The sequence below is a fragment of the Narcine bancroftii genome, chromosome 4 (genome assembly GCF_036971445.1).
Source record: "Narcine bancroftii isolate sNarBan1 chromosome 4, sNarBan1.hap1, whole genome shotgun sequence".
Taxonomy (NCBI): Eukaryota; Metazoa; Chordata; class Chondrichthyes; order Torpediniformes; family Narcinidae; genus Narcine; species Narcine bancroftii.
Window position 1 is genome coordinate 308,193,758 of NC_091472.1, and position 26,128 is coordinate 308,219,885.

The window sequence follows — 26,128 nt, forward strand, 5'->3', positions numbered from 1 at the left end:
ATAGCCAGGTTTTAACGTTGGGGGAGCGAGAGCACATTAAAAAGGCGCTACAACCTCACCTGTATGCTCACGCACGTTTTGCAACCAGTGAACATAAACACACACATACACTCTCAGTGAGAATCCAAATGACATGAGATAAAACTGCAACAGACCATCCCAGTGTATGGTGCAGACCAAAGACTGTCAAAATGATCATTTACTCCGCTATGCACCTGCCAGTTTGCTTTTTTTTGGGAAAGGTTGAGTAGAGTGGTTGTGTATTTCTTTCAGTGATTGTTGCCTGCGGTTTGAAATGAAGATCTGGAGTAGGCTGAGGGAGGGCTTGGAGTCAAGTGTCAGAGCTCTGGTGTAGGCTGAGGGGAGGGTTTAGAGTTGAGTGTCGGGATCTCCAGTGTAGGCCGAGGGAAAGGTTCAGAGTCGGTACTCGGGCGTCAGGAGCTTCGTGTCTCCTCCCCTCAGCCTACCACACACGTACATTGGACGGGCGTTCGGAGCTCTGGTGTGGGATGAGGGATTCAGTGGTCTCACAACAATTCAAAAATATGCGGTGCAGGAGGACTGTAGGGTCGGGGGTGCTGCCGGGCTGAAAAGGCATGGAGTGCACTCGATCCCCCCCCCCCCCCCCCCCACTACACCCCTGTGGACAAATCCTTCAAAACAAATCAAAATGGCAATTGATCTTGATGTGCTTATGGTACAAGCCATGAACAATAGCATTCTTCAAGCACAGGCTAATTTCCTGCACATCATACATCAATTCATGATGCACAGATGGATGCAGAATTTGTGTGAGCAACATATTTGTGTGATCAGAAATACAATGGAGGAGAATTTGAAGAGAAGAAGAGGGCAGTTTGAGGCAGAAACATGTGTGGACCTTAGACACCGCAGACAGAGAGGTTTCCTTCTTTTGGGTCAGTTCGTGCTGCCGTTGGATTAAAAAAAATGTGGAGGAGAGAGAGTGACCACATGGACTCTTATTCCGGCCTAATGTCCTAATCAATTTTGATTAAAATGAGTGGAGGGGTCATTTCCATATGTCTCGGGACACTTTTGACTTTGTATTTGCTTTATGGTAGTATGCTACCCCATGTAAATATCAATCTACAAATTATATTGTGTGTGTGTGTGTGTGTAATATCGATCCACAAATAATATTGTGTATGTGTGTAATATCGATCCACAAATAATATTGTGTATGTGTGTAATATCGATCCACAAATAATATTGTGTGTGTGTGTGTAATATCGATCCACAAATAATATTGTGTGTGTGTGTGTAATATCGATCCACAAATAATATGTGTGTGTGTGTGCGCGCGCGCGCGCCCCAAGTTACTGAAGCATTGAACAAGGCCTTATTTAGTACATTTTGTTCATCTGCCAAGTAGTGCACGACTTCAGAAGACAATGGACGAATTCGCAGAACAGGGGTAGCCAATGAGTGCTAGTGCCATTGATGGCACACATATTCCCATTAGAGCCCCCCATGAGAACCCACTAACTTACTACAATATATTGCTCTTCAGGCTGTTGTACACCACAGCTACTGGTAAGGATCATGACCTGAGTTGTCTCTCATATATATGTCTGTCTAAACACAGATTTTTTTTGTTGTTCCAGCTTCATCAATGTGAATGTGGGTTGGCCTGGTTGCACCCATGATGCTAGAATTTCTGCCAACTCGCCCAACTCCAGAAAGGGGGTACCTCTTCCCATGTGAAATAAGTTAATCTACTCCACTGTGCAGTGATTTATGTGTCGTTCTTAGAGGTTGCAGAAGGCACTTATACATCTACATTGCCCTGCCTACAGAAATGCCAAACTGTTTAAGGAGTGGAGATCCCCATGCATTGAATCAGAGACCCAGCTTACCCACTCAGGAAGTGGTTGCTGAAGGGGTTCACTAACCACCACGCACTCGATCAACAGCAGCGTAGCTATAATTTGCATTTGGCAAGGATGGTGGTGGAAACTACTTTCGGATGTCTCAACGGTCACTGGAGGTGCCTGGTCAAGGACTTTATATTTGTACTATTTTTATATCAGATGTTGTTGCCTGTTGTGTTTCTACACAATATATGTGAGATCAACATGGAACACAGGCACACAGTTACCATGCGATCCATGAAGCAATTATGTCCCTTCTGTAAGCAATTAAGCAAGTAAATGACAGCCTTTAGTAAATGTATTGGTGCACTTGTCAAAGAATAGTACTGAACAGGAGACATGTAAATGAAAATAAAAAAACTTTTAATTCAACTGCATTTAACTATTTACACCTGCGCAATGAAACCAAATATCAATAACCATTTGCAAAAGTCACATCCTCCAGCAGCTGGAGGAAGGAGGAGGACGAGGGTGATTGAAAAGACTCATTTGCCTTGTCTGAGTGTTGCATGAAATCATTCTGCAGTGATGCATGAGAGAAACACTAGCTGTGAGGTTGATGAGTGTGATACTGTGGTACAAGAGTCTGTTGCAGGGCAGCAGGAGCTTGATGCTGTCGAGCAGAGGATGACATTAGCGTAATCATGTCCCTCATGAGTGAGGCTTGGTTCTGCGTTTCCTGTTGGAAATCTTTGAACATTTGTCCAAACCTTGGACATCTCCTCTGACCATGTACGTCTGTCTGCCTCCTGTACCCCTCCTCATCTCCTGCCGAATACGCTCCCTCTCCACATCATCATGGTTCGTTGAGTGCATCATTTCCCTCATTTCCTGGGTCACCACCGTACCTTGGTAGGTCTCGGTCTCTTCTTAGGCAGCTGGTACCCTGGAAACCAATGGAGCATAAGCTACATTAGCAAGACTACTCTTTATGGGCAGACACACTTACAAAACACATGACAAAATTTGTTGATCACGAGAAGAAGTAAGTTTTTACCTGGTTGCTCATGAGGCGCAGGCCTGGATTGCTGGACTTAGTTTCCATGCCGTTCAGGACCCTGGCATCAGGACTGGTGCTGGAGGAGGAGGACGCAGCTGGACAATTTCAGTGGGCGATGGATCCTTCGCGTAGCTCCATAGTGCAACTGGGTGTGCTGAATGGCTTGCGCCCAGATGGCATAGCACAGTTCAAAATATGCCCAGTCCAATCAGCACCCCCCCCCCCCAACCGCCACTCCTGCCGTTGTGGTAATTTACATGTTGGTATTTCTTACGCAGGCATTTCAGCTTCCGAATAACCTGCGACTTGCCCTGTCCAAAGCCCGTCTCTCATTTTTTGAGCTACCCAATCTAATATCGGTCCATCCCTCACTGTGCCCATTACGTGGCAGTTTATTTTGGCCTCCGCACGGATGGTGAGGTGCTCACGGATCTCAGAATCCCTTCAGTTGGCAGACATCATGGTCATTGGATGCTAATAACTGACTGTTGGATGCTTAGAATAGACTGACTGTTGGTTTCAAATCTTGCGCTGAAACGTCATGTACTTAACACATCATCAAAATATCATATTCATTACCCAAATTGGTCCCAGAATGCCAGAAGTGTCGTTTACACTGCAGGCGTTCCAAGGATTTTACTAGGTCCCTTTGTGGAAAAAAATCAGTATTAGAATGACCTCCCCACCACCCTTCCAGTTCAGTGCCTTTTACACAGCAGGCATTCTGGGGAAAAAGGAGAAAATGTCCCAGAACGAAATGGCAGTATAAAAAGCATAAATGATTTGTACTGATTTTGATTTTGTTAATTTCAAGTCAACATGGAAATTAACTTCATCTTGGAGATGCCTCCGAAAGAATTGTGAAATCATGGAACAATTTGTCACAGTTCAGTGAACATGTAGCACCTTCATTTGTTTCATGTATGTGACAGAACAGAGCAAAATAAACTATTTTGTATTACTCCAGCACAGATGCACGAGACAATGATTTCATCTTGCACAATAAATGTTAACTTTTGCGATTTCTCCTGCAGATACTTTTTCTCATTTTGGCCAAAACAGGTACACCAAAATTAATTGTAAATAGAGGTTTCCCCCCCCAAGATCTGCTACATTCTTTTATTTTTTTTTTATTTATTTAGAATTTTAAAATACACACACACATATATATATATATATATATTTTTTTTTTAATATATGTATAAAAATAACAAGACAAACTAAAATAAATCTTTTATGTTTGTCCAACAGGCTCCAAAACCACATGTTCAAAGCAATTCAAAGTTATCATATGGAAAGTAGTAGGAGACGCAAGCCCAAGCTTTGAGCCCATCGAATGTGAATGTAGACATTAAACTATAACTTCAAAGACAATTAATTCCTCACCCATGGACAACGAAAACATTTTCACTGATGTAAAGAAAAATAATCATACATTTTCCTCCCACAGTAATGCTTGACTTCTGGCAGAAGAGTGAGGTACAATAACTATCACATGTAGTGGAGCATGCAGTGAATGTTGACTTTTAAAAGGCCTTTGTCAAGGTGCCACAACACAAGCTTGGTAAACAAGATGAGAGCTCATGGAATTACCAGGATGCTCTCATGGCTAGAGCAGAAATGGTCAGTAGAAAACAGAGTAGGAATGAAGGGACCCTATTCTGGTTGGCTACTGGTGGTGTTCCACCAGGGTTGGAGTTGGGGCTACTTCTTTTAACATTGTAAATAATGATTTGAATTATGGAAGAGATAGCTTTGTGTATAAATTTCTAGACAAAACCACAATAAGTGGTTGGGGAGGTGGTGCTAAGGATACCAAAAGGCTGCAGACTTGGATAGATTAGGAGAATGGGCAATGAGGTGGCAGATGAAGTACAATGTTGGAAAGTGTATGGTCATGGATTTTGGTAGAAGAAATAGATGGGCAAACTATTATTTAAATGGAGAGAAAATTCAAAATTCCAAGGTGCAAAGGGACTTAGGAGTCCTCGTGCAGAATTCCCTAAAGGTTGACCTCCAGGTTGAATTGTGGTGAAGGCAAATTCAATGCTGGCATTCATTTCTAGAGGGCTAGCATACAAGAAGTGATGTTGAAACTCTACAAAGCACTGGTGAGACCTCACTTGTAGTTTTGGGCACTGCATTTGAAAAAAATGTGCTGATGTTGAAGAAGGTTCAGAGAAAATTTACTAGAATGATGCTAGGAATGAAAGGGTTAGTATATGTGGAACAATTGTTAACTCTTGGACTATACTCGTAGTACAGAAGGGCGAGGGGGGACCTCAGAGGCATTTTGAATGCTGAAAGGCCTGCAGCTGGTGTTCCCAGGATGACAGAGGTTACAGATTTTGAAGGATCCAAAGTATCCTTGAAGGGTAATTGTAGTGCATTTGTTGAGAAGACAGTGAAGTCTCTAGGATGGAGATAGTGGCGTCAATCAAATCAGCAGCTTTGTCCAAGATTATCACTAAGCTTCCTGCAAGTTGTTGGAACTCTTACCTAAGCAAATGGAGTATTCCATTACAATCCTGACATGTGCCTTGCACATGGTAAAACAGACCGAGTTAGGAATGGGGTCTCTTACCACAACACTCAGCTTCTGTCTTGCCTACTCTTGCAATGGCACAACACAACTGCTCCAGTTCATTTTCTTGTCAACAGTGACCATTAGCACATTGACTGTGGGGAACATGACACAAGTAATGACACTGAATGTCAAGGGTCAGAGGTTTGGACTCTCATGTTGGAGGTAGTCATTACCTGCCATTTCAGGAATAAGCATTATTTGCCACATCAGCTCATGTCTGAATGTTGTCAAGGTCTTGCTGCAGGCAAGCTTCATTGTTGTACTTGCCAAGGAGAGGAGAAAGGATCTAAACATGATGGAATCATTGCAAACATCTCAAATTCCAAAACTTGGAATCACCATGTATTAGTCATTAGTGAACAATGAGTGCTACTTGATTGCATTGTTGATGACACCATCCATCACTTGATGACTTCCCAATAGGGCCACATTTAAGTAAAAGCTTTGAATTCTTTTCACCTCACGAACATAATTTTTTTTAATGTAATTGATAGAAGAGAAGTATGGAAAAAACCAAACTTGATCAGGTTTCTGGTACTTTTTTTACATGCTGTTTGGTTGTGTGATCGGTTACAACAATTTTGGAAAGGTATTCAATCTGTATTTAATAATCTATATAATCTTCATATTGTATGAGACCCTGATATATTTTTATTAGGGAATATGCAACCGTTCATTGATTTAGAATTAGATAATTACCAGATTTCTTTTATTTACTTAGCGCTGGCAGTGGCCAAGAAATGTATAGCGATTACTTTGAAGAATAGAAATGTATTGTCTTTAGATAGGTGGTATTCAGAGATGAAGTTTTGTTTGGTTATGGAAAGAATATCTTTTTCTATACAAGATAAGATGTCTTTTTACGAGTTAAAGTCGACCCCATTTATTGATTATATACAATTTAAATAAGTTTGAATTAATCATTTTCTTTCTTTAAAAAAACTTTTTTCTATATATGTTTTCTTTTTTTTAGTTTTTTTTTAATTATTAGTTGTTTTTTTTTCTTTTAAGTTCTTTTTGTTTTTGTTTTTTCATATATATTTTATATAATAAAAATTTTTTGGATTAATAATTAATAATTAATAAAAAAAATGTTTGTTTTAAATATATCGATCTTTTTTTAAAGATATATATTTTTAAATTTTTTTATTATACTAATAGTATTAATTCTTCACTCTTTATCGTGGGGTTGGGGAGGGGGGGTTTAGGGGTTAAAAATAGTTTTTTTTTAGTCTTAGTTTTTAGTTGTTAGGGGAGATGCCGAGATTGGTATTGTATTAACTATGTTACTTTGTACTTGTATTACTTTATTTTGTATTTTTTCTGTACGTGAATTACTTACTTTCTTCATATGTTAAAATTAATAAATAAAGTTTTGAAAAAAAAAGAAAAAACCAAACTTGATTACTTCGCAGGGAAGGGGGCCATATAACTTTGAGCAAAGTTCCAAGGGTGCCATAGCCAAATAAAAAGGTTGAGAATGGATGATTTAGCGGATATGCTAGAATTCACCAGACTGGTGTGACCTGCTTTTTGTGAACATGAGATACTTAGGCAATTTTACACTTCATAGACTAGAGGTGCAGCTAGTTCTGGAGGGCAAGCCATCAGTACTACAAATAGGATGCTTTTTGGTCCCATACCTTTTGTTGTACCCAGTGTTTTCTGCTGTTTTTTGACATCACGTGGAATGAATCATTTGGGTTAAAGATAGTGGAGATCTCAAGAGGAAGTAGAATGGATCAAATATCCAGCATTTGGAAGTGCACGTAGTTGTGAATGCTTTGACTTTGTCTCCAGCATTTATTTATGGGCCACATCTTTGTTGAGCATTTGGACATTTTTGGAACCCCCTCTTTCATTGGCTATTTCATTGCCCACCACCATTTATAAAATGGCAGCGTTGCCAGAGCTGCTGTAATGGCAACACAGTCACTGTTGCAGACCTGTGGAGAGCAGGGAGTAGAGACACAGTGCTCCTGCAGAGTCCAACCACCCAATCTAATTGCCATCAGCTCCATACAGGCTGTAACCAGCCTGTTAATGGAGCCAACAGCAGTTTCATTTTTTTTTTAAATTTGCGACTGCTCAAGATGGCAGCGCCTATGATCGGCAGCAGCTCACACAGGGTTGCAGATTCCAGGGGAGCAGATAACTGGCACAAGGCACCAGAAAATAGGGAGAACAACCCTCCACCACCACCATCTCCATTTGAGAAGGAAAACCAGAGGCAGAGATGACCCACAGAGGCAGACTAGTTGGGGGGGGGGGGGGGGGGGGGGGGGGGGCAACCTGAGGTGAGGAACCTGCCAGACTACTGGCAACTGTAGTTGGATTCACACTAGATGGTGGACAGCTAGACAGTGGCTTGAGACTGGCTGAAGCCATACCAGATATTGATAAACCGCTATGTGAGAGGTTGCCAAGGGCACTGAAGGTTTCTTGATCGTGTCGGAGGTTTGGATCTGGAGCTCGGGTTGCTGATGGTTTGGACTGGACTGAATGTGGGCGCTGCAGAAGGCAGTGCTGGAGGTAAATCTATGGACACTGAGGGACTCTGAGGAAACTCCTTCACTTCTCTTTCCCTGACTTTAAGAGGTGCTTCAGCCAGTTTCTGTCAACAGTGGCAAATGAAAGCAAATTCCATGTTATATTGCACTGTCTATATTACATGACCATAAAAGTATCTTGAATGTCATAGAACAGCAGAGTATTTATCTAATCCATTGTTTGAGAGATTTCTGGTGCTTTAAGAGCTTTTAAACACTATTTTTGTGTTCACCAGGCAAGCTGCCATTGTATTTATCACTAGTGCATTTTAAGCTTGCCCTTCCAAGCTATCCATTAATTCTGGCTTAATTACATGGTATATTAGGATCACAGGATTATACATTGTGCTGCACATTTCCGGTGCTGCTACTGATCCATGCCAATTTTGAGCTGCTACATGTTTGGAGTTAGTCCCTTTGGAATGCCACACAACATGATATTGGCGTCTTCGATGTGAAGAATGGACTGCATTTTCACAAGGGTTATGCAATCATATTTAACCAAGTTATCATGGGCAAAGTTAGACATGGCTAAGCTTGGGGGAATGGGAACAAGTAGATTTGTCACTCGTTTGGTTCACTCAGGACCTGCTACAAACACATTTAGGCAGCTTTGTACTTCAAGACATGGCCAGGTTACTCATTGGTGGTGTTACCAAGCCCCTCTTGGCTATGGGCATTGAAGTCCCTCACCCAAGCATTGTTCAACCTGGCACAGCATTAATTGGCACAAGGAGAAGGGTGTTGAATGTAATTGTTCATTGTCATATTAACAATGAAAAATCTTGTTTTGCTTGCTTTCCAGGCAATTTGACCCAGACTTCAATACAACTGGTAGTACAAAATAAAGTGTAGCTTATAGTGTTACAGAGACAAAAAAAAAGTTAATTTAAACCAGTGTAAAGTCATCATCAGTTGACAAATAAAAGGCTTATTCAAGAGTGACAACAACTTGTCCTTGAAATTGGTGGTGTGTACTTCAAACCCGTGTATCTTCTTCCTTTGTTTGGGGTGGGTGGGGGCACTTAACTATTTGACCTGATGCTATGAGACTTCAGGTATCAATGCTGAAGCTTTGAAAGGCTGCTTGCCTGAGTGTCCCTGTGCAGTAAGACAATATATTGCACATTGCAAGACACTATTCTTTTACATGACAATATTAGGCTCTTCCATGACTGGAACACAGGTCCATTTAGACATCAATCTGCAGATGTCTGAGAGAAAGACTTCAAAAGGCCAAGTGGGATGGGAGCAAAGCCCCTGAAATCCTTTCATCCTGAAGTAACTCAACAATTCTGCTTCCCCACATGATTAAACCCCACTGTTTAATCATGCAAACTTCACAATCATTTAAATCGCTGAAATTAATGTCGAATTATGAACTGCCTCAAAGCATATGCCCTTCTACAATGCTTTAATGGATAATCCAGTTGAATTTTTAAATAGTATAATTCATGCTCAGCAAACTCGATCAGAACTTATGTCATGAACATGCCATGTTGTTTTGCGGCAACATTACTGGCGCAAAATTGTTATAAATCACATTTTTTTTAAATAATAAATATATTAGTGCAAAGGAAATCCGATGGCAGAAATTAAGCAGCTCTGTTTTTGTTTGCCTTCAGGCTCCTGTCCCTCCTTCCTGATGGAGACAGTAAGAAGTGGTGAGGATGCTTAAGGACAGAGGCTGCTTTCTTGGGACTTTACCACTTGTAGATGTTTTTAATGGAGTGAAAATTGATGCCCTTGAGGATGCTGGCCTAGATCACAACTCTGAAATATTGTTCTGTCCTGTGCACTGGCACCTCCATTCCAGACAGCGATGCAATCAGTCAGAATGCTCTCCACTGTACATCTGTAGAAATTTGAGAGAGGCTTTGGTGACACACCAAATCTCTTCAAATTCCTCATAAAGTATAGCTGCTGGAGAGCCTTCTTCCTGATTGCATCGACATGGAGGCTCCTTGATGAAGGCTTTTAGTATGCTGGCCTTTATCAATCATTGCATGGAATATAGGAGTTGGGAGGTGATGTTGAGATTGTATAAGACGTTGGTGCGGCCTCATTTGGAGTTCTGTGTGCAGTTCTGGTCGCCTAATTATAGGAAGGATATAAACAGAGTGGAGAGAGTGCAGAGAAGGTTTACCAGAATGTTACGTGGGTTTAAGCATCTGGAGTATGGGGAGAGATTGGACAGATTGGGTCTTTATTCTTTGGAGCGTAGAAGGTTGAGAGGGGATTTGATAGAAGTATTTAAGATTATGAAAGGGATAGACAGAATGGATGTGGATAGACTATTTCCGTTAAGAGGAGGAAAGATTAAAACAAGAGGACATGAGTTAAGAATTAAGGGGCTGAGGTTTAGAGGTAACATGAGGGGGAACTTCTTTACTCAGAGAGTGGTAGCTGTGTGGAATGATCTTCCGGGAGAAATAGCGGCGGCGGAGTCAATTGTATTATTTAAGAAAAAGCTGGACAGGTATATGGAAGAGAAGAAGATGGAGGGTTATGGGCATTGTGCAGGGAGGTAGGACTAGAAAGGGGTGTTTGGTTCGGTGCGGACTAGAAGGGCCTAATGGCCTGTTTCCGTGCTGTAATTGTTATGTTATGTTATGTTAATCTTTTCCACTGACGATCCATCGATGAGGACTGGTGAGTATCTTCCCGATTTCCCTCTCCCGAAGTCCACAATCAGTTCCTTACTTCTGCTAACATTAAATATTTGGTTATTGTGACACCAGTCAACCAGCTGATCTAGCTCACTCCTGTACGCCTCCTCATCGCCATCTGTGATTCTGCTGCCAACTGCAGTGTCATCAGCAAATCAGTAGACAGCATTTGAATTGTACCTAGCCACACAATCATGGGCGTAGATCTCTGGGTTTAAGTAATATTAAGTTAATAGTACAGTACAACTCCGATGATCCGAAATTGGATTTATCCGAAAAAGTTTTTAAATTTTAGATAAATGAGGATGTCCGAAACAAATCAGAAATCCTCCTTTATCCAAAATATTTCTGGAGCCAAACTGACCTCAAGTTGTAAAAAAAATTCACTCAATATGAAATTAGAATGACGATTGTCCTTGTTTCAGGTAACCCCCCTATCCTTTCTTTTTCCATTTCTTCTTTTACCTTCCCTTATTGACTTTTCTCTCCAACTCTCCCTCTTTAACTGTGTGCCAAGTCTCCCAGCTGCAAGCAGTCGGAAGAACCCTTTGTCCCGGTGTCATCAAGGAGAGCGGCCTCCCTGCAGCAGCGGGAATGTCGGGCACTCGGACAGGAGGGGGACTCTTGGTGGGGAGGTGTTTGTGATCAGCAGTGGCCAGCATTTTTTTTTGCTGAGAATTAAACATTACTTTAATGCTTAAAAACCTTTCCTTGTCATAGGCCAGGACCCAAACATTTCAGATAATCGGACTTGGACTGTTTTTCGGTACAAACACTTCAAATCATATTTTTTTCTGATTTAGAACTCATTTCTACATTTCATCTTGGCCTTTAATCATACTCTTGACCCTTAATCCTACTAATTATTTCACAGTATAAAATCTTTCAATTAATGCTTTCAATCTTTCAATTGTGCTTTTCCTTCCTGGTTTAGTATTGACAAGAAATCTTCAATGTGACTCACTATTCAGCTAACTTGGTGATAAATCAGTTGCCGATCAGGGATTCCTTTGATCTGTCCCTTGATAGCATCTAATGTCTGACAATGGAAACCCAGGACGATGACTGGATTTTTATGGCATAGTTCATTCGGTCAGCAATGAAAAACATAATTTTACCACTAACACTAACACTCACTATAAATCCAAATTAAAATTCTCACAACTTGAAACATCTTTACTTTTGATATTGTATCAAAATATGTTAAAATAACTGGGAAATTGGTTAATAAATACATTTTAATCCATATTACATTTGGTTTCTATTTGACAACGTAGGCTTTCAAAGTACACTGATCACATACATTTTAAACAAATCAAAGTGCTCTTCTGCAAAACATCACAACATAAACTCTATTAAAAATATAAAAGCACAGACTAAAATTGTTTGCTGGGAATGGGAAGAAAGCAGAAGTATAAATAAGATTAAATCTAAATCTGAACTATTTGCAGTCATTTGTCTACTAACTTAATATACAAATTGGTTGAATATTTTCTGCTCACGGGAAACATGTTATAAGCCAGAGTAACAGACAGTGAAAGGGATATTCAGTAGAATGAGACAGTGAAATGAGACAGTGAATGAGACAGTGAAAGGGATATTCAGTAGAATGAGAGAATTGAATTGTGAAGATGTACCTGTTTACTTTTTATCTAACTTCCAAGTTTGTAGAGTAGAAAACTTTAAAGGGGGTAATGCTCTCTTCAGACAATCTGATTTTTCTATTTTCTTATCATTTCAAAATGTTTATTTACTTATAATCCACAATTATCAAAAGGTTTCCTATCACCTCAGCAAAAAAAAATGCTGGACTTTTAAAGCACATGCAAGTAAATCTGGTCAATTCCTACAAAAAGTAATTCTTACTTAAATCCAGTTTAATTTTCATCCTCTTATGAATTTTTTTTTTGCCTGTGCAATTTATTTCATTTTCATTACATGGGACCAAACTCGGTTATTTTGGTTATTTTCCACAAACATTAATGATTTTAATTGCAGATCAAGAAATCAGAAATTTAAAATCCACATAAACAGGTTTGAAGATATCAGATGTTTTGAAAACAATAGCAATAAAATGAGAAAAGCCAAGCAATCTTGGATTCAACGTCTGAAAATGGGAAAGCTCTTGATGCAATTGGCAGAAATCAAAGATTACAAAAGCCCCATTTCTTACACCATCAGTATAATACTCCTTATGACAATTAAGTACTCAGAAAATGCAACTGGTGTTTTGTCGAAAATGTACAGATTATTTGCAAGTAGGCAGCTCCTAGGATGAGGAACATAATTCTATCTTTAAAAAAATTATTCGTTGGAATAAATATTGGACAAGAAAATGGAAGAATTCCCATGACCTTCCAATGGCTCCTTGAGCCTTTTACATTTATTCTGGGGAAGAGAACATCAGTACACCATGCAAAAGGAAGCATTCCTTTCTCTACTACATTTATATGCTAGCCCAGTACATGAAGCAAAAAAAAACCCCTTAATCTGACCTCAAGTTGTAAAAAAAATTCACTCAATATGAAATTAGAATGACGATTGTCCTTGTTTCAGGTAACCCCCTATCCTTTCTTTTTGCATTTCTTCTTTTACCTTCCCTTATTGACTTTTCTCTCCAACTCTCCCTCTTTAACTGTGTGCCAAGTCTCCCAGCTGCAAGCAGTCGGAAGAAACCCTTTGTCCCAGTGTCATCAAGGAGAGTGGCCTCCCGGCAGCAGCGGGAATGTCGGGCACTCAGACAGGAGGGGCACCCTTGGTGGGGAACAATGCCATTAAATCAAGGATGACACTCATAATTTTAAATTAATGTTTACTGCATATTACAAAAATATGGCTGTCAATGTGATAAGTATGAGTTGAGGTATAATTTAATTTTGATTCTTGAGAATGCCGTCGGTCTCACCATCTGACCAGTTTCTGGCTACTAACACTCACATTATGTCCATGAAGAGTTCTGGAAACATTATTTTAAATGCCTGAATTAAGAGGTTCATTGTGGCCTACATCCCATTTATCTATAATCAGGTCTCCAGTCCATAATCTTAAACCTGACTTTGGAATCCACATACATTGATTTTTTTTAAAAATCCAAATAGTTTGCTCGATTGGTGTGCAATTCAGAGAAACCCTCACAGGACTCGTACCTTTATCATGGCTATCCCTCGAGTCAAGGATGAGGCCTTCTTTCCGTTGATCGACAGAAAGAAGACACCTGTGCGCGTATTTGTTTAATGTGTACTTGATGCTGCACTCAAAGAAGCACACGATACTTCACAAATCAACCAACTAATTCCAATTGCCTAAAAACCACGACGATTGGAGCTGATGGATTTGTTGCAGCCTTCATCCGTTATCACAGCCGTGGAGTTCGGAGTAACTTCATCCACCTGTTTCCACCCTTAAAGACATGGTTAGGACTATTTTTTTGCCATGGGTGACCCTGCCAGGACTCAAACCTTGCAATGACAGCAAAAGCTATTGTATGTTGATTGTTAAGAGGATTTCTGCACGTCATAAGCACTCTTTGACAATGACAAAAACTGAAGTTTTATTCAAAATTGTACCAGAATTATACTTGCTTTTTTCAGTTTTTTACACCCTATTCAGTAATAATTTTCTACCATTCTAAAAAACTCCAAATTTCATTATTTGGGGTTTTCAATAAAACATTGAATTGCTGCTATTTCTGTTTAATATTCATTGTTCTTATGTCTGTCAACACTTTACATTAGTGTTAAACAAAATGACTAAGCCTCAAGAGGTTGGGAGTTAACAAGCCTGCACATCACAAAATGACCATTCAACTGCAGAAGCATATCAGAATTCAAAATATGCTCATACCAAAATACATTTCTAATTCAAAGGTTTTTTTTCTTTTAATAGCTGCAAGAGACAATTTCCTCTCCCTTAACCCAAATTATTTAAAATCGGAGTATTCCAATGAGATCAAATAATGTGAGCCTTATCCAAATGATTTTGTCACTCGCTGCCTATATCTGCATACTCAAAAGTCAGAGAGAATACGATCTTAAAAGAATGAGCAGAGATTTGATAGAGGTTGACAAAATTAGGAGGGGAATAGACAGAGCAAATGTGAGTAGGCCTCTTTCCACTGAGGAGAAAATAATTACAAGAGGACATGGCTTTTGGGTAAAAGGTTTGGGGAGGACATTAGGGGAAACTACTTCGCTGCTCAGAATGGTGGGAGCGTGACACAAGCTGCCATCTGGCATGGTAAAAGCGAGCTCACTCTTAAGATTTAGGAATAAAGTGGACAGATACATGGATGGGAGAGGTCTGGAGGGTTATGGAACGGATGCAGGTCAGTGAGACGAGTGGAATGACATTTCGGCACAGACTAGAAGGGCCTGTTTTCTGTGCTGTAGTGTATTATGAATAAACTTAAATATGCATCAAAGGTATATCTGATGTATATACTGATGTTCTCTTCCCTAGATCTTGCATTTGAATTTGTATGTTTACTGCATTGATATAAATTTCCTGTGATACAAGCCCAGAGGACCCTAAAGCCCAGCAGCAATAGATATTCACCAAGACAAATGCTTACTTAAACAAAAGTTGCTTTTAATTATCTTTACACATGAAAACAGAATCAAACATCACTATTGACTGACTTTACCCCCTTCTAATTCTAAGCGCACGTGTATGTAATGTATGTGTAAGTTCAGAAAAGTTCTTTGGTTCAGAGTCCAATCTCACTTCCCATTCCTCCAAGTTCATTGGTTGCAGGAAATTCTTATACCGTGCACAGAATTTAACATTTATAAAGTCCACCAGGCTTTGATGCTTGAAAGGTAAATGTTACCACTCAGGATGGTTCCTGATGATTTTCAGAGATTTATTGTTCCAGGACATGCACAACTGATGGACTTCCATCAGCCACTTCAGTGTCTTGCTGACAAAACTTGCCCCTTCAGGGTTCTCCAGCTGATAACCTTTCTTTCAGGTCATCAGAGTTCCTTCTTGCTTCACTTATTTGAAGTGAAACATGAGACAGCCAGTCCTCTCCTCTTGCATGAACCACAAGGGTTTTGACCAGGCCGTCTTCCAAATGGGGCTTTCTAGCTTGTCCTGTTCCAGTTCCCAGCTCCTGTTGCTGGCTGTAAAACTGTCAAAGTGATCTCGGTGTGTGCGTGTGTCTCTCTCTCAGAGGAAAAAACTGTTTGACTCTCTCTCTCTCTGCCTGCCAAACCACATGACCCTCCTACACAGAAGCGGCTCCAAGATCTTTCATCTGTGGCCTTTTTAAGCAACAATCCATCAGTGAAGTCTTTTGGGCATGCTCCAGAGCTCTTGCAAAAATGGTCTAGCATGGGCCGGAGCTCCAGTATTTCAAATAAGGTCTGTTTAAAAGTGTTTGTATGTGACCTCCTCCAACAACCCTTTCCCAGCTTATCTCCTAAAAACATATGTATATACTCTGTCACACCTGAAATAATTTTATCCAGTCACAACAAATCTATAAATGCGACAAGTATTAAAATGCCACATTTTCACCGTCTTGATTTCAAAAAAAAATTATTTCACAGATCCTGCAAAGTAATATTGCCAAGCTTCCAACTGAACAGAGTAAACTTAGTCCACCAGGCGCAATGAAGTCAACAGTTTATAAAGTGGACTTCAAATTTAGAATATAATGCAAATCAGGGATGCCAATGGGTGGGGGTGGGACTGGTCCTCTTCAAGTGGAGCCCACCTTGGGCAGGGGGTTGAGCTGTAGCTCGTTCCAAGTTTGTCAATCCACCAACTCCTATCTCTGGGCTGCATCACCACACCCCCACTCTCCCCCCCTCCCCCCCTCTACTCTCCCCCTCCCCCCCACTCTCCCCCCTCTACTCTCCCCCTCCCCCCACTCTTCCCCCCCCTCTACTCTCACCCCCTCTACTCTCCCCCTCCCCCCACTCTCACCCCCTCTACTCTCCCCCTCCCCCCACTCTCCCCCCTCTACTCTCCCCCTTCCCCCACTCTCCCCCCTCTACTCTCCCCCTCCCCCCCACTCTCCCCCCTCTACTCTCCTCCCTCCCCCCCCACTCTCCCACCCTCTACTCTCCCCCTCCCCCCCACTCTCCCCCCTCTACTCTCCCCCTCCCCCCACTCTCCCCCCTCCCCCCCACTCTCCCCCCTCTACTCTCCCCCTCCCCCCCACTCTACCCCCTCTACTCTCCTCCCTCCCCCCACTCTACCCCCTCAACTCTCCTCCCTCCCCCCCACTCTCCCCCCTCTATTCTCCCCCCCACTCTCCCCCCTCTACTCTCCCCCCTCTACTCTCCCCCCTCTACTCTCCCCCCTCCCCTCTCCCCCTCCCCCCTCTACTCTCCCCCCTCCCCCCCACTCTACCCCCTCTACTCTCCTCCCTCCCCCCACTCTAACCCCTCAACTCTCCTCCCTCCCCCCACTCTCCCCCCCTCTACTCTCCCCCCTCCCCCCTCTACTCTCCCCCTCCCCCCCACTCTACCCCCTCTACTCTCCTCCCTCCCCCCACTCTACCCCCTCAACTCTCCTCCCTCCCCCCACTCTCCCCCCCTCTACTCTCCCCCTCCCCCCCACTCTCCCCCTCCCCCCCACTCTCCCCCCTCTACTCTCCCCCCTCCCCCCTCTACTCTCCCCCCTCCCCCCTCTACTCTCCCCCCTCTACTCTCCCCCCTCCCCCCTCTACTCTCCCCCCTCCCCCCTCTACTCTCCCCCCTCCCCCCTCTACTCTCCCCCCTCCCCCCTCTACTCTCCCCCCTCCCCCTCTACTCTCCCCCCCTCCCCCCTCTACTCTCCCCCCTCCCCCCTCTACTCTCCCCCCTCCCCCCTCTACTCTCCCCCCTCCCCCCTCTACTCTCCCCCCTCCCCCCTCTACTCTCCCCCCTCCCCCCTCTACTCTCCCCCCTCCCCCCCTCTACTCTCCCCCCTCCCCCCTCTACTCTCCCCCCTCCCCCCTCTACTCTCCCCCCTCTACTCTCCCCCCTCCCCCCCACTCTACCCCCTCTACTCCCCCCCACTCTTCCCCCCCCAACTCTCCCCCCTCCCCCCCAATCTTCCCCCCTCTACTCTCCCCCTCCCCCCCCACTCTCTCCCCCCTCCCCCCCCACCAGCCGCCCAACCACGCACCGCGCCGGCCCCGCGCTCAGCCTGCAGGTGGCGGCCCGGGCAGCGCACTTCCTGGCCGGCTCCCTCGTCACCAGCAGCCCGAGGCGCCGCGGCCTGCGCCGTCCCGGCGCGACCCGAAGCAGGCGCGAGCGGCGGCCACTCACCGTCTGGCCATCCCTGCGAGCGAGGGCGCCGAGCTGGGCTCCGTGCGGCGGGGGGCGGGGGGCGGGGGGCGGGGGGGCTGCGGCGCTTCCTCGCCGCGAAACTTTACCGCCGCGCACTCGCAACTTTCACTTCGCCATATGGTGGAGTCCCGATGCAACGAGAACCAGGGAGGACGCGACGCACGCACGCAAACACGCACGCACGCACGCAAACACGCACGCACGCACGCAAACACGCACGCACGCACGCAAACACGCACGCACGCAAACACGCACGCACGCGCAGCGGGGGCCCCGGCCCACGCGCGCGCCCCCCGCAGGTCGGAGGCCTGAAGCGCAGCTCCGCTTCCGTCCGCGCCGGGAAGCAAAAGCCAACCCCCCCCCCCCCACCCTTTCACACTGCCGACCCTCCTCGGAAGCGGGTTAACGGAAGCGGGCACGCTGCCCTGCGGCTTTCCCTCTTTACCCGGTGAATCGGCCACCCGGCATCCGAAGGGGGTGGCCCGGCTGCGTCATTGGCAATGTTCCCACACCGCCGGAGCGCAATGAGTCAGTGAACTCGGCCGGGCTCTGACCTTTGACCCACCCCCACCCTCCCCGCCATGTGGCATTGAACTTGCCCTGCCAAGCTGGGACGTTTCCCGCCGCGCGAATACCGGGAATGGACCCGTGAACTAAGCCGATTCACCCACACGGGGTCGGGGTGGGCGCGTGAAACAGCAATTCCGCCGCACGTTGCAGTCGAGCAACGTTCCCTGTCCACTCGGTGCTGAAGGCAGCAGCAAACCCAAGGGAAAAGAACGGATTTCATCTGCGAGGGGCCACGCACAAGCGGGATGGAGGAGTTTAGCATCCATAGGAAGTCATGGGAAACCCACATCCGCCAGGAATGAGGAAAAACAGGAGTTACAAGGTGAATGTGGCCCAGGTTCATCCCCAGAAACACATCCAAGAGCCATTCATGAGAAGGAAACAAGCTTTATTTTGCTCGCCATTGAGAAAAACACACCAACACTTGTTTAACAGGGAAACACATAAAATCTTCAAAAACGTTTATCAAAACATTCAACTGAAAATTTAAAAAGATCCCGTCAGCAACCTAACCCCCCCCCCCCCCCCCACCCTGCTCACCGGGTGACTGAAGATCAGGAGCATGAGACTGACATGCAGCCAGAATTTGAGGAGCACCTCCTTTAGATATTCAAATAGAGGCCACAGCCTCTCACACTCCACGTATACATGGTACGTCATCTCCTCCCGGCCTCAGCCTCTCAGTCTCTATATACCCGTACACCATCTCATCCTGGCCACGGCCTCTCACACTCCGCATATACACGGTACATCATCTCCTCCCGGCCTCAGCCTCTCACACTCTGTATATACACGGTACACCATCTCCTCCCGGCCTCAGCCTCTCACACTCCGCGTATACACTGTACACCATCTCCTCCCAGCCTCAGCCTCTCACACTCTGTATATACACGATACACCATCTCCTCCCGGCCACAGCACACTCCTGGGTAAACTTGTTTTAGATTGGTCACAGTGTTTGAGCTACCGAAAGAAAACAGAGACACACGCCGAGATCACTTCAGTTTATACAAATCTTTATTACTCAATCTAAAGCTGATTTCAAACTACAATATGCAAGCCCTTCCCAATTATACTTATCAATGCCTGGACTGTCCCAACTGCCGAAGTGAGGCAACGACCGCACACTTGTAGTAGGTTGTCGGGGCGCCAGTAGCAGCTTCTCCACCTCCCCCAACTGTGACGTTGGTTGGACTCCAGAAGTTCTTCTTCTTGCTGAGAGACGTTCCCACCCCTCAGAGAGTCTGAAACTTCAGCAGCGGGACCATGGCATTTATTACCCAAAAATTGTTTACTCATAGTCCATCACCCTGAATAAATGGTTTACTTATCTTCAAGGTCTCCTGACAGTCTGCGACCAACAAAAGACAACTGCATCTCTGGGCCTCATGATGTAAATTAGATTATGTCTGCTTCATAAATTATTCTCAAAGAAGGTTACCAATACATAAAGTTGTATAAGCAAAAGCATGGTCTAAATCTTCCATTACATCACGGTACATCATCTCCTCCCAGCCACGGACTCTCACACTCTGTATATACACGGTACATCATCTCCTCCCGGCCTCATCCTCTCACATTCTGTATATACACAGTACATCATCTCCTCCCGGCCACAGACTCTCATACTCCGCGTATACATGGTACATCATCTCCTCCCGGCCTCAGCCTCTCACACTCTGTATATACACAGTACACCATCTCCTCCCGGCCATGGCCTCTCACACTCCGCATATACACAGTACACTATCTTCTCCCGGCCTCATCCTCTCACTCTCTGTATATACACGGTACATCATCTACTCCCGGCCTCATCCTCTCACACTCCGCGTATACACGGTATACCATCTCCTCCCGGTCTCGGCCTCTCATACTCTGTATATACACAGTACACCATCTCTTCCCGGCCTCAGCCTCTCACACTCCACGTATACACGGTACACCATTTCCTCCTGGCCACAGCCTCTCACATTCCGTTTATACACGGTACACCATCACCTCCTGGCCTCAGCCTCTCACACTTAGCGTATACACAGTACACCATCTCCTCCCGGCCTCATCCTCTCACTCTCTGTATATACACGGTACATCATCTACTCCCGGCCTCATCCTCTCACACTCCGCGTATACACGGTACACCATCTCCACCCGGCCTCAGCCTCTCACATATGAACATAGGAAGTAGGAACAGGAATAGGCCAAAAATGGCCCATCGACCCTGCTCCGCCATTCAATACGATCATGGCTGATCTAATTGATGACCTAACTCCACCTACCTGCCTTCTCCCCATATCCCCTAATTCCTTTATCATGTAAAAATTGATCTAACCGAATTTTAAATATGTTTAATGAAGCAGCCTCAACCACTTCCCTGGTTAGAGAATTCCAAACATTCACCACTCTTTGGGAAAAACTATTTTTCCTCATCTCTGTCCTAAATCCACTCCCCCGAATCTTGAGACTGTGTCCTCTCATTTTAGTTTCACCGGCCAGCTCAAAAAACCTTCCTACATCTATCCTATCCATACCCTTCATAATCCCATATGTTTCTATAAGATCTCCTCTCATTCTTCTGAACTCGAGTGAATACAATCCTAGACGATTTAATCTTTCAACATAAGTCAACCCCTTCATCCCAGGCATCAACCTAGTAAACCTCCTCTGGACCATCTCCAAAGCCAGTATATCTTTCCTCAAATATGGAGACCAGAACTGGACGCAGTACTCCAGGTGCGGTCTCACCAGTACCTTATACAGTTGCAACATGACTTCCCTACTCCTGAATTCAATTCCTCTAGCGATGAAGGCCAACATTCCATTTGCCTTCTTAATAACCTGCTGCACCTGCAACTTTTTGCGATTCATGCACAAGCCCTCCCAAGTCCCTCTGCACAACAGCATGCTGTAGTTTCTCACCCTTTAAATAATATTCAGCTCTTTTATTTTTCTTGCCAAAGTGGATAACCTCACACTTACTAACATTGTACTCCATCTGCCAGACCTTTGCCCACTCATCCAGCTTAACTATATCCCTCTGCAGACTCTCCACCTCCTCAATTCAATTTGCTCTTCCACTCAATTTGGTGTCATCCACAAACTTGGCTGCACCACATTTTGTCCCCTCCTCCAAGTCATCAATGCAAATGATGAACAGTTGTGGGCCTAACACTGACCCCTGCGGCACCCCACTGACCACTCTCTGCCAACCTGAAAAACTCCCATTTATCCCGACTCTCTACCTCCTGTCAGACAACCAATTTTCAATCCAGGGCAATAGACTTCCCCGGACTCCACTTTCCCGTAACTTACTGAGAAGTCTCTTGTGCGGCACCTTATCAAACGCTTTCTGGAAATCCAAATATACAACATCAACCTATTCCCCTCTATCCACCGCACCCATTATATCCTCAAAGAATCCTAACAAGTTTGTCAAACAAGATCTTCCCTTTCTAAAACCATTGAACCATGGTAGTTTAAGGCACACAATTGTAAAAAGAATCAATTTTTATGTTCAATCAGTTTTATGTTGAAACTCAGATTCTTTAAATTGCTGCTCAAAAGTAATTATGGAGTAGGTGTGAGGCTTCAGACTTCTCAAAACTCACTAAATTCTTGTATAGTTGTTTTCAGAGAATTGTTTCTTCATATGAATGATTTCCCCCACTTGCATACAGGTTACAATATCTGTGTTTCACACGGTAATTTCACAAACCCAGGAATCAGTCTGATGAAGTAACCATCCCAATGGCTATCGATCCAGAAACAAAAATGATCTTGCTTTCTTTAACCCAGTATTAGATCAGTTGCAAGGAGCTGTTTAAAATGCCACTACAGCACTGCTCTCTCTCTCTTGACCAAGAGAAGCAGCAAAATGGCCATCCTTTCCAAAGACATTGCAATTCTGTGTTCCTCCCTTGTCAAAGAGAATACAACATGACCAGTACCTCTCTGATCAGAGGCTACTGTATTTCTGATTCCAGATGAATCTTGGTGCAATATTAAAATGCAGCTTTTTTGGAGTTTCAAAATCACATGGCATCACTGCTGTCTTTGAAGTTTCTTGAAACCACTTCAGAATTGTAATTCAAAAGCAAATGTCTCCTCTCTGCTGGCCATTAAATCAAAAGTCCTTTTTGTGTACGCAGGTGCTTCTCTGAGTAAAGGGCATTGTCTTCAACATTTCTATGAAAATTCACTTCAGGTTTTATGCATAGCTTCATCTGCAGACATTTCGGCTTTCAAAATGGTTTCTTTGTGTAAGAGAGTGTGGTGACTGAGTGTGCCCCTGTCAAGCCCACAATATAACTTTACTAAAAATATATATAACAACTAAAGATCAATAATAACAATTCCGTCACCTTGCACAAGCAGCAATGTGATTAAAAAAAAACAGGCCATCTGTTTTAGTGATTGTCATTTAGAAATAAATAGTGGCCAAAGCTATTGCAGTGTCAGTGACGTGGATTTAAATCTGGCGCTGTCCGTAAGGAGTTTGAATGACACCCGCACGATGGTGTAGGTTTCCTCTGGGTGCTCTGATTTCCTCCAACTTTACAAAAACAGAGGTTAATTGTTGATTTTGGACAGCACGGGCTCAGGGATCAGAAGAGTCTGCTCCATGCTGTATTTCTAAAAATTTTAAAAAAGGATGAAGGGAAGTCTTCCTCTTCCAAAAACTGCCTTGGGCTTCTTTGCTTCTACAAAAGAGATCAGGTAGATCTATATCATTTGTTTACCTTTCTCTCATTGGTGGGGCTGTTGGGCTAGCGGTGCTTCTTTGTGTGCCTTGACACGAGTTGTGTGGAAAATGTACACCACAATAAAGGAATGTTGAAAGCAACACCTTTGAAATTCAAGGACTCCATCCTTGAATTTAATTGTATTGAATTGAATTGAATTGAAATGAAATAATGATCTGAATTATTGCATCAGGGCCATCACAGGCTTTATCAAAATCAGTGTGGACATGTTGAATCATTCAAGGTTTCCCCAACCAGAATCCTGGATGAACAATGAAATCCAGAGCCTGCTGAGGGCTAGATCCAGAGATCTAGAACCCTACACGAGGAGCAGGTATGACCGACGGAAAGCCATCTCCTGGGAGAAGTGGAAGTTCTGGACGAGAATAGAAACAACGAAGAATACCTGACAGCGCCTAAATGACATCATATGTTACAAAACCAAATCTGATGCAGGAGAAGACAGCAACGCTCCGCTTCCAGATGAGCCAAAGGCCTTCAACGCCTGATTTGCCCATCAGAACAAGGAAGAGCTACTGCACACCCACATGCCCCTGATGATCCTTTACTCTCAGTTAATGAGAATGACGTGCAGGCTGCCTTCAGGAGAGTGAATCCAAGGAAAGCATCCGGTCCAGTCGGAGTACCCAGCTGAGTACTGAAAACCTGTGCTGTCCAACTTGCCAATGTATTTACAGTATCTTCAACATTTCACTCCAGCAGGGAGTGCTTCTCACCCCTTTCAAACAGGCTTCAATCATACTGATACCCAAGAAGAGTGTGGTCACTTGCCTAAATGACTACCGACCAGTGGCACTGATATCCACAGTAATGAAGTGTTTTGAGAGGCTGACACTGAAGCACATCAGTTCCTTTCTGAGTGGTGACAGTGACATAGATCCATTTCAATTTCCAACAGGTCTTTGGCTGATGCTGTCACACTAGCTCTGAGCAAAGCCCTGGAACACCTGGGAACACATCAGGATGCGTTTTATGAACTACAGTTCAGCATTCGACATCATCATCCCCTCATAACAGATCAGCAAATTCCAATAACTTAGCCTCAATACCCCACTATGTAATTTCCTCACCTCCAGACCTCAATCAGTGAGGATTGGAAAGAACATCTCCTCCACAATCTCCGTCAGTACCAGAGCATCAAAGTGCTACGTTCTTAGCCCCGCCCCCCCGTCCCCCGCCTATGATTTTATGGCATCTACAAATTTGCTGATGAATCCATGGTAGTGGGTTCTGTGGAAAAGGGCGATGAGTCAGGATGCAGGAGGGAGATTGAAAACTTGGTTGGATGATGCACTCACAATAATCTCACACTCAATGTCACCAAGGAGCTGAGTGTAGACTGTCAGAAGGGAAAACCAGAGGTGTATGATCCAGTGATCAATGGAGGATCAGAGGCAGAGAGGGTGAGCAAATATAAATTCCTGGGAGTCACTAGCCGTTTTCACACCGCAGACGACCGGTGACCCAACTTGGACCCGGTGAAATTCCTGGGAATGCAGGAACTCCTGGGCCTTTCACACAGTGGCCCAAATTCCTGGGAATTTGCCCTCCCCAGAAATTGGGGGGGGGGGGGGGGGGGCGCTTCCAACCAATGATGCGTTACGTGCTCACAAGAGTAAGAATAAGTCCCCCCTCTCCGTCGGTCACTCACCCGCCTGCCTGCTCACTCCTTCCCTCCCCCCACGGTCGTCTGTCAGTCGGTTGCCCACCTGACCCCCTCCCCATGCTTCGGGGACACTTCGGCACATTATGACAGTGGCACAATGCTGCGGCCACTGTGTGAGGGATTATGGTTAACAAGAATGGCCAAAATGGCCCACTGTTGTCAGGAGGTATGAATCTTTTAATTTTAATCACCTACTTGACACAACACACAAGCGCTGACTTCACTTTCTCTGCTTGGCCATTTGCGTTTTCACACCGCAGGGAGAGGGTGGTCCAGGAAAATTACCTGGAACCACTAGGTCAGGCCGCAGTCCCGTTTAAAATCCCCAGGTTGACCTTTACCCACCGCAGGTTCATGGGAGGGTTCCCGGGAAAATTTCCTGGGAGTCTTCATTTTGCACTGTGGTGTGAAAAGGCCTAGCATCTCAGAGAGACCTTCCTGGACCCCACACACTAACGTCATTGTGAACAAATCACATCAGTGCCTCTACTTCCTCAAAAGTTTGCAGGTTTGATATGACATCAAAAACCTTGGCAAACTTCTACAGATGTGTGGCAGGAGTGTGGCAACAGGCTGCATCACGGCCTGGTACGGGGGGACCCAAACCTCTGAACGGAAAGATCTGCAAATGGTAGTAGACACAGCCCAGAACATCACAGGCAAAGCTCTCCCTACCATTGAGAGCAGCAGCAATCATCAAGGATCCACACCACCAGCACTCGCTCTGTCTTGCTGCTGCCCTCACCAAAAACAACAAAAATGAATGTTGCTATTACAAAGAATTGAAACATTAGAAATGAAAGACCAGTAAACAAATAAATATATTTAAAATTAAATATATTACAGTGATTTATGAATCAAGCAAATTAACAAATCTACCTCTCTTTCACAGTTTCTTGCCAATTAATTAAGAGTTGGTGAGCTTCTGGTGGTCTTAACCTGGCACAAGTTCAGAGTCCAGATTTTGCAATACAGATGTTGACCAATCAAAGGATGCTGATAGGTTTGCTGCTGGATTCCGTGAACAGTGTAACTTTAATGTGATGTCAGAATGGCAAGAGTGTGCACCTCCTGGAAGAGCACGTCTTTTAAATTAAAAACAGAAAATGCCTGAAATACTGCATAGAGCACTTTGATGAATCCATCAGTAAG

General features: G+C 44.2%; 1 protein-coding gene and 1 long non-coding RNA gene across 2 annotated transcripts in view; one reads left to right on the top strand and one right to left on the bottom strand.

Annotated features, from left to right (window-relative positions):
- cwc22 (CWC22 spliceosome associated protein homolog) overlaps positions 1-18,137 on the bottom strand; it is a 118,769-nt gene extending 100,632 nt beyond the window's left edge. The window contains exon 1 of the mRNA XM_069935864.1: positions 17,960-18,137. Coding sequence (XP_069791965.1) covers positions 17,960-17,970 — 11 coding nt within the window. The 5' untranslated portion in view covers positions 17,971-18,137. The remainder of the gene's footprint in view (positions 1-17,959) is intronic.
- A 236-nt stretch (positions 18,138-18,373) lies between these two features.
- Positions 18,374-26,128, top strand: part of LOC138760201 (uncharacterized) — a 36,778-nt gene continuing 29,023 nt past the window's right edge. Inside the window, exon 1 of the long non-coding RNA XR_011355507.1 lies at positions 18,374-18,872. This is a non-coding gene — a long non-coding RNA (uncharacterized lncRNA). The remainder of the gene's footprint in view (positions 18,873-26,128) is intronic.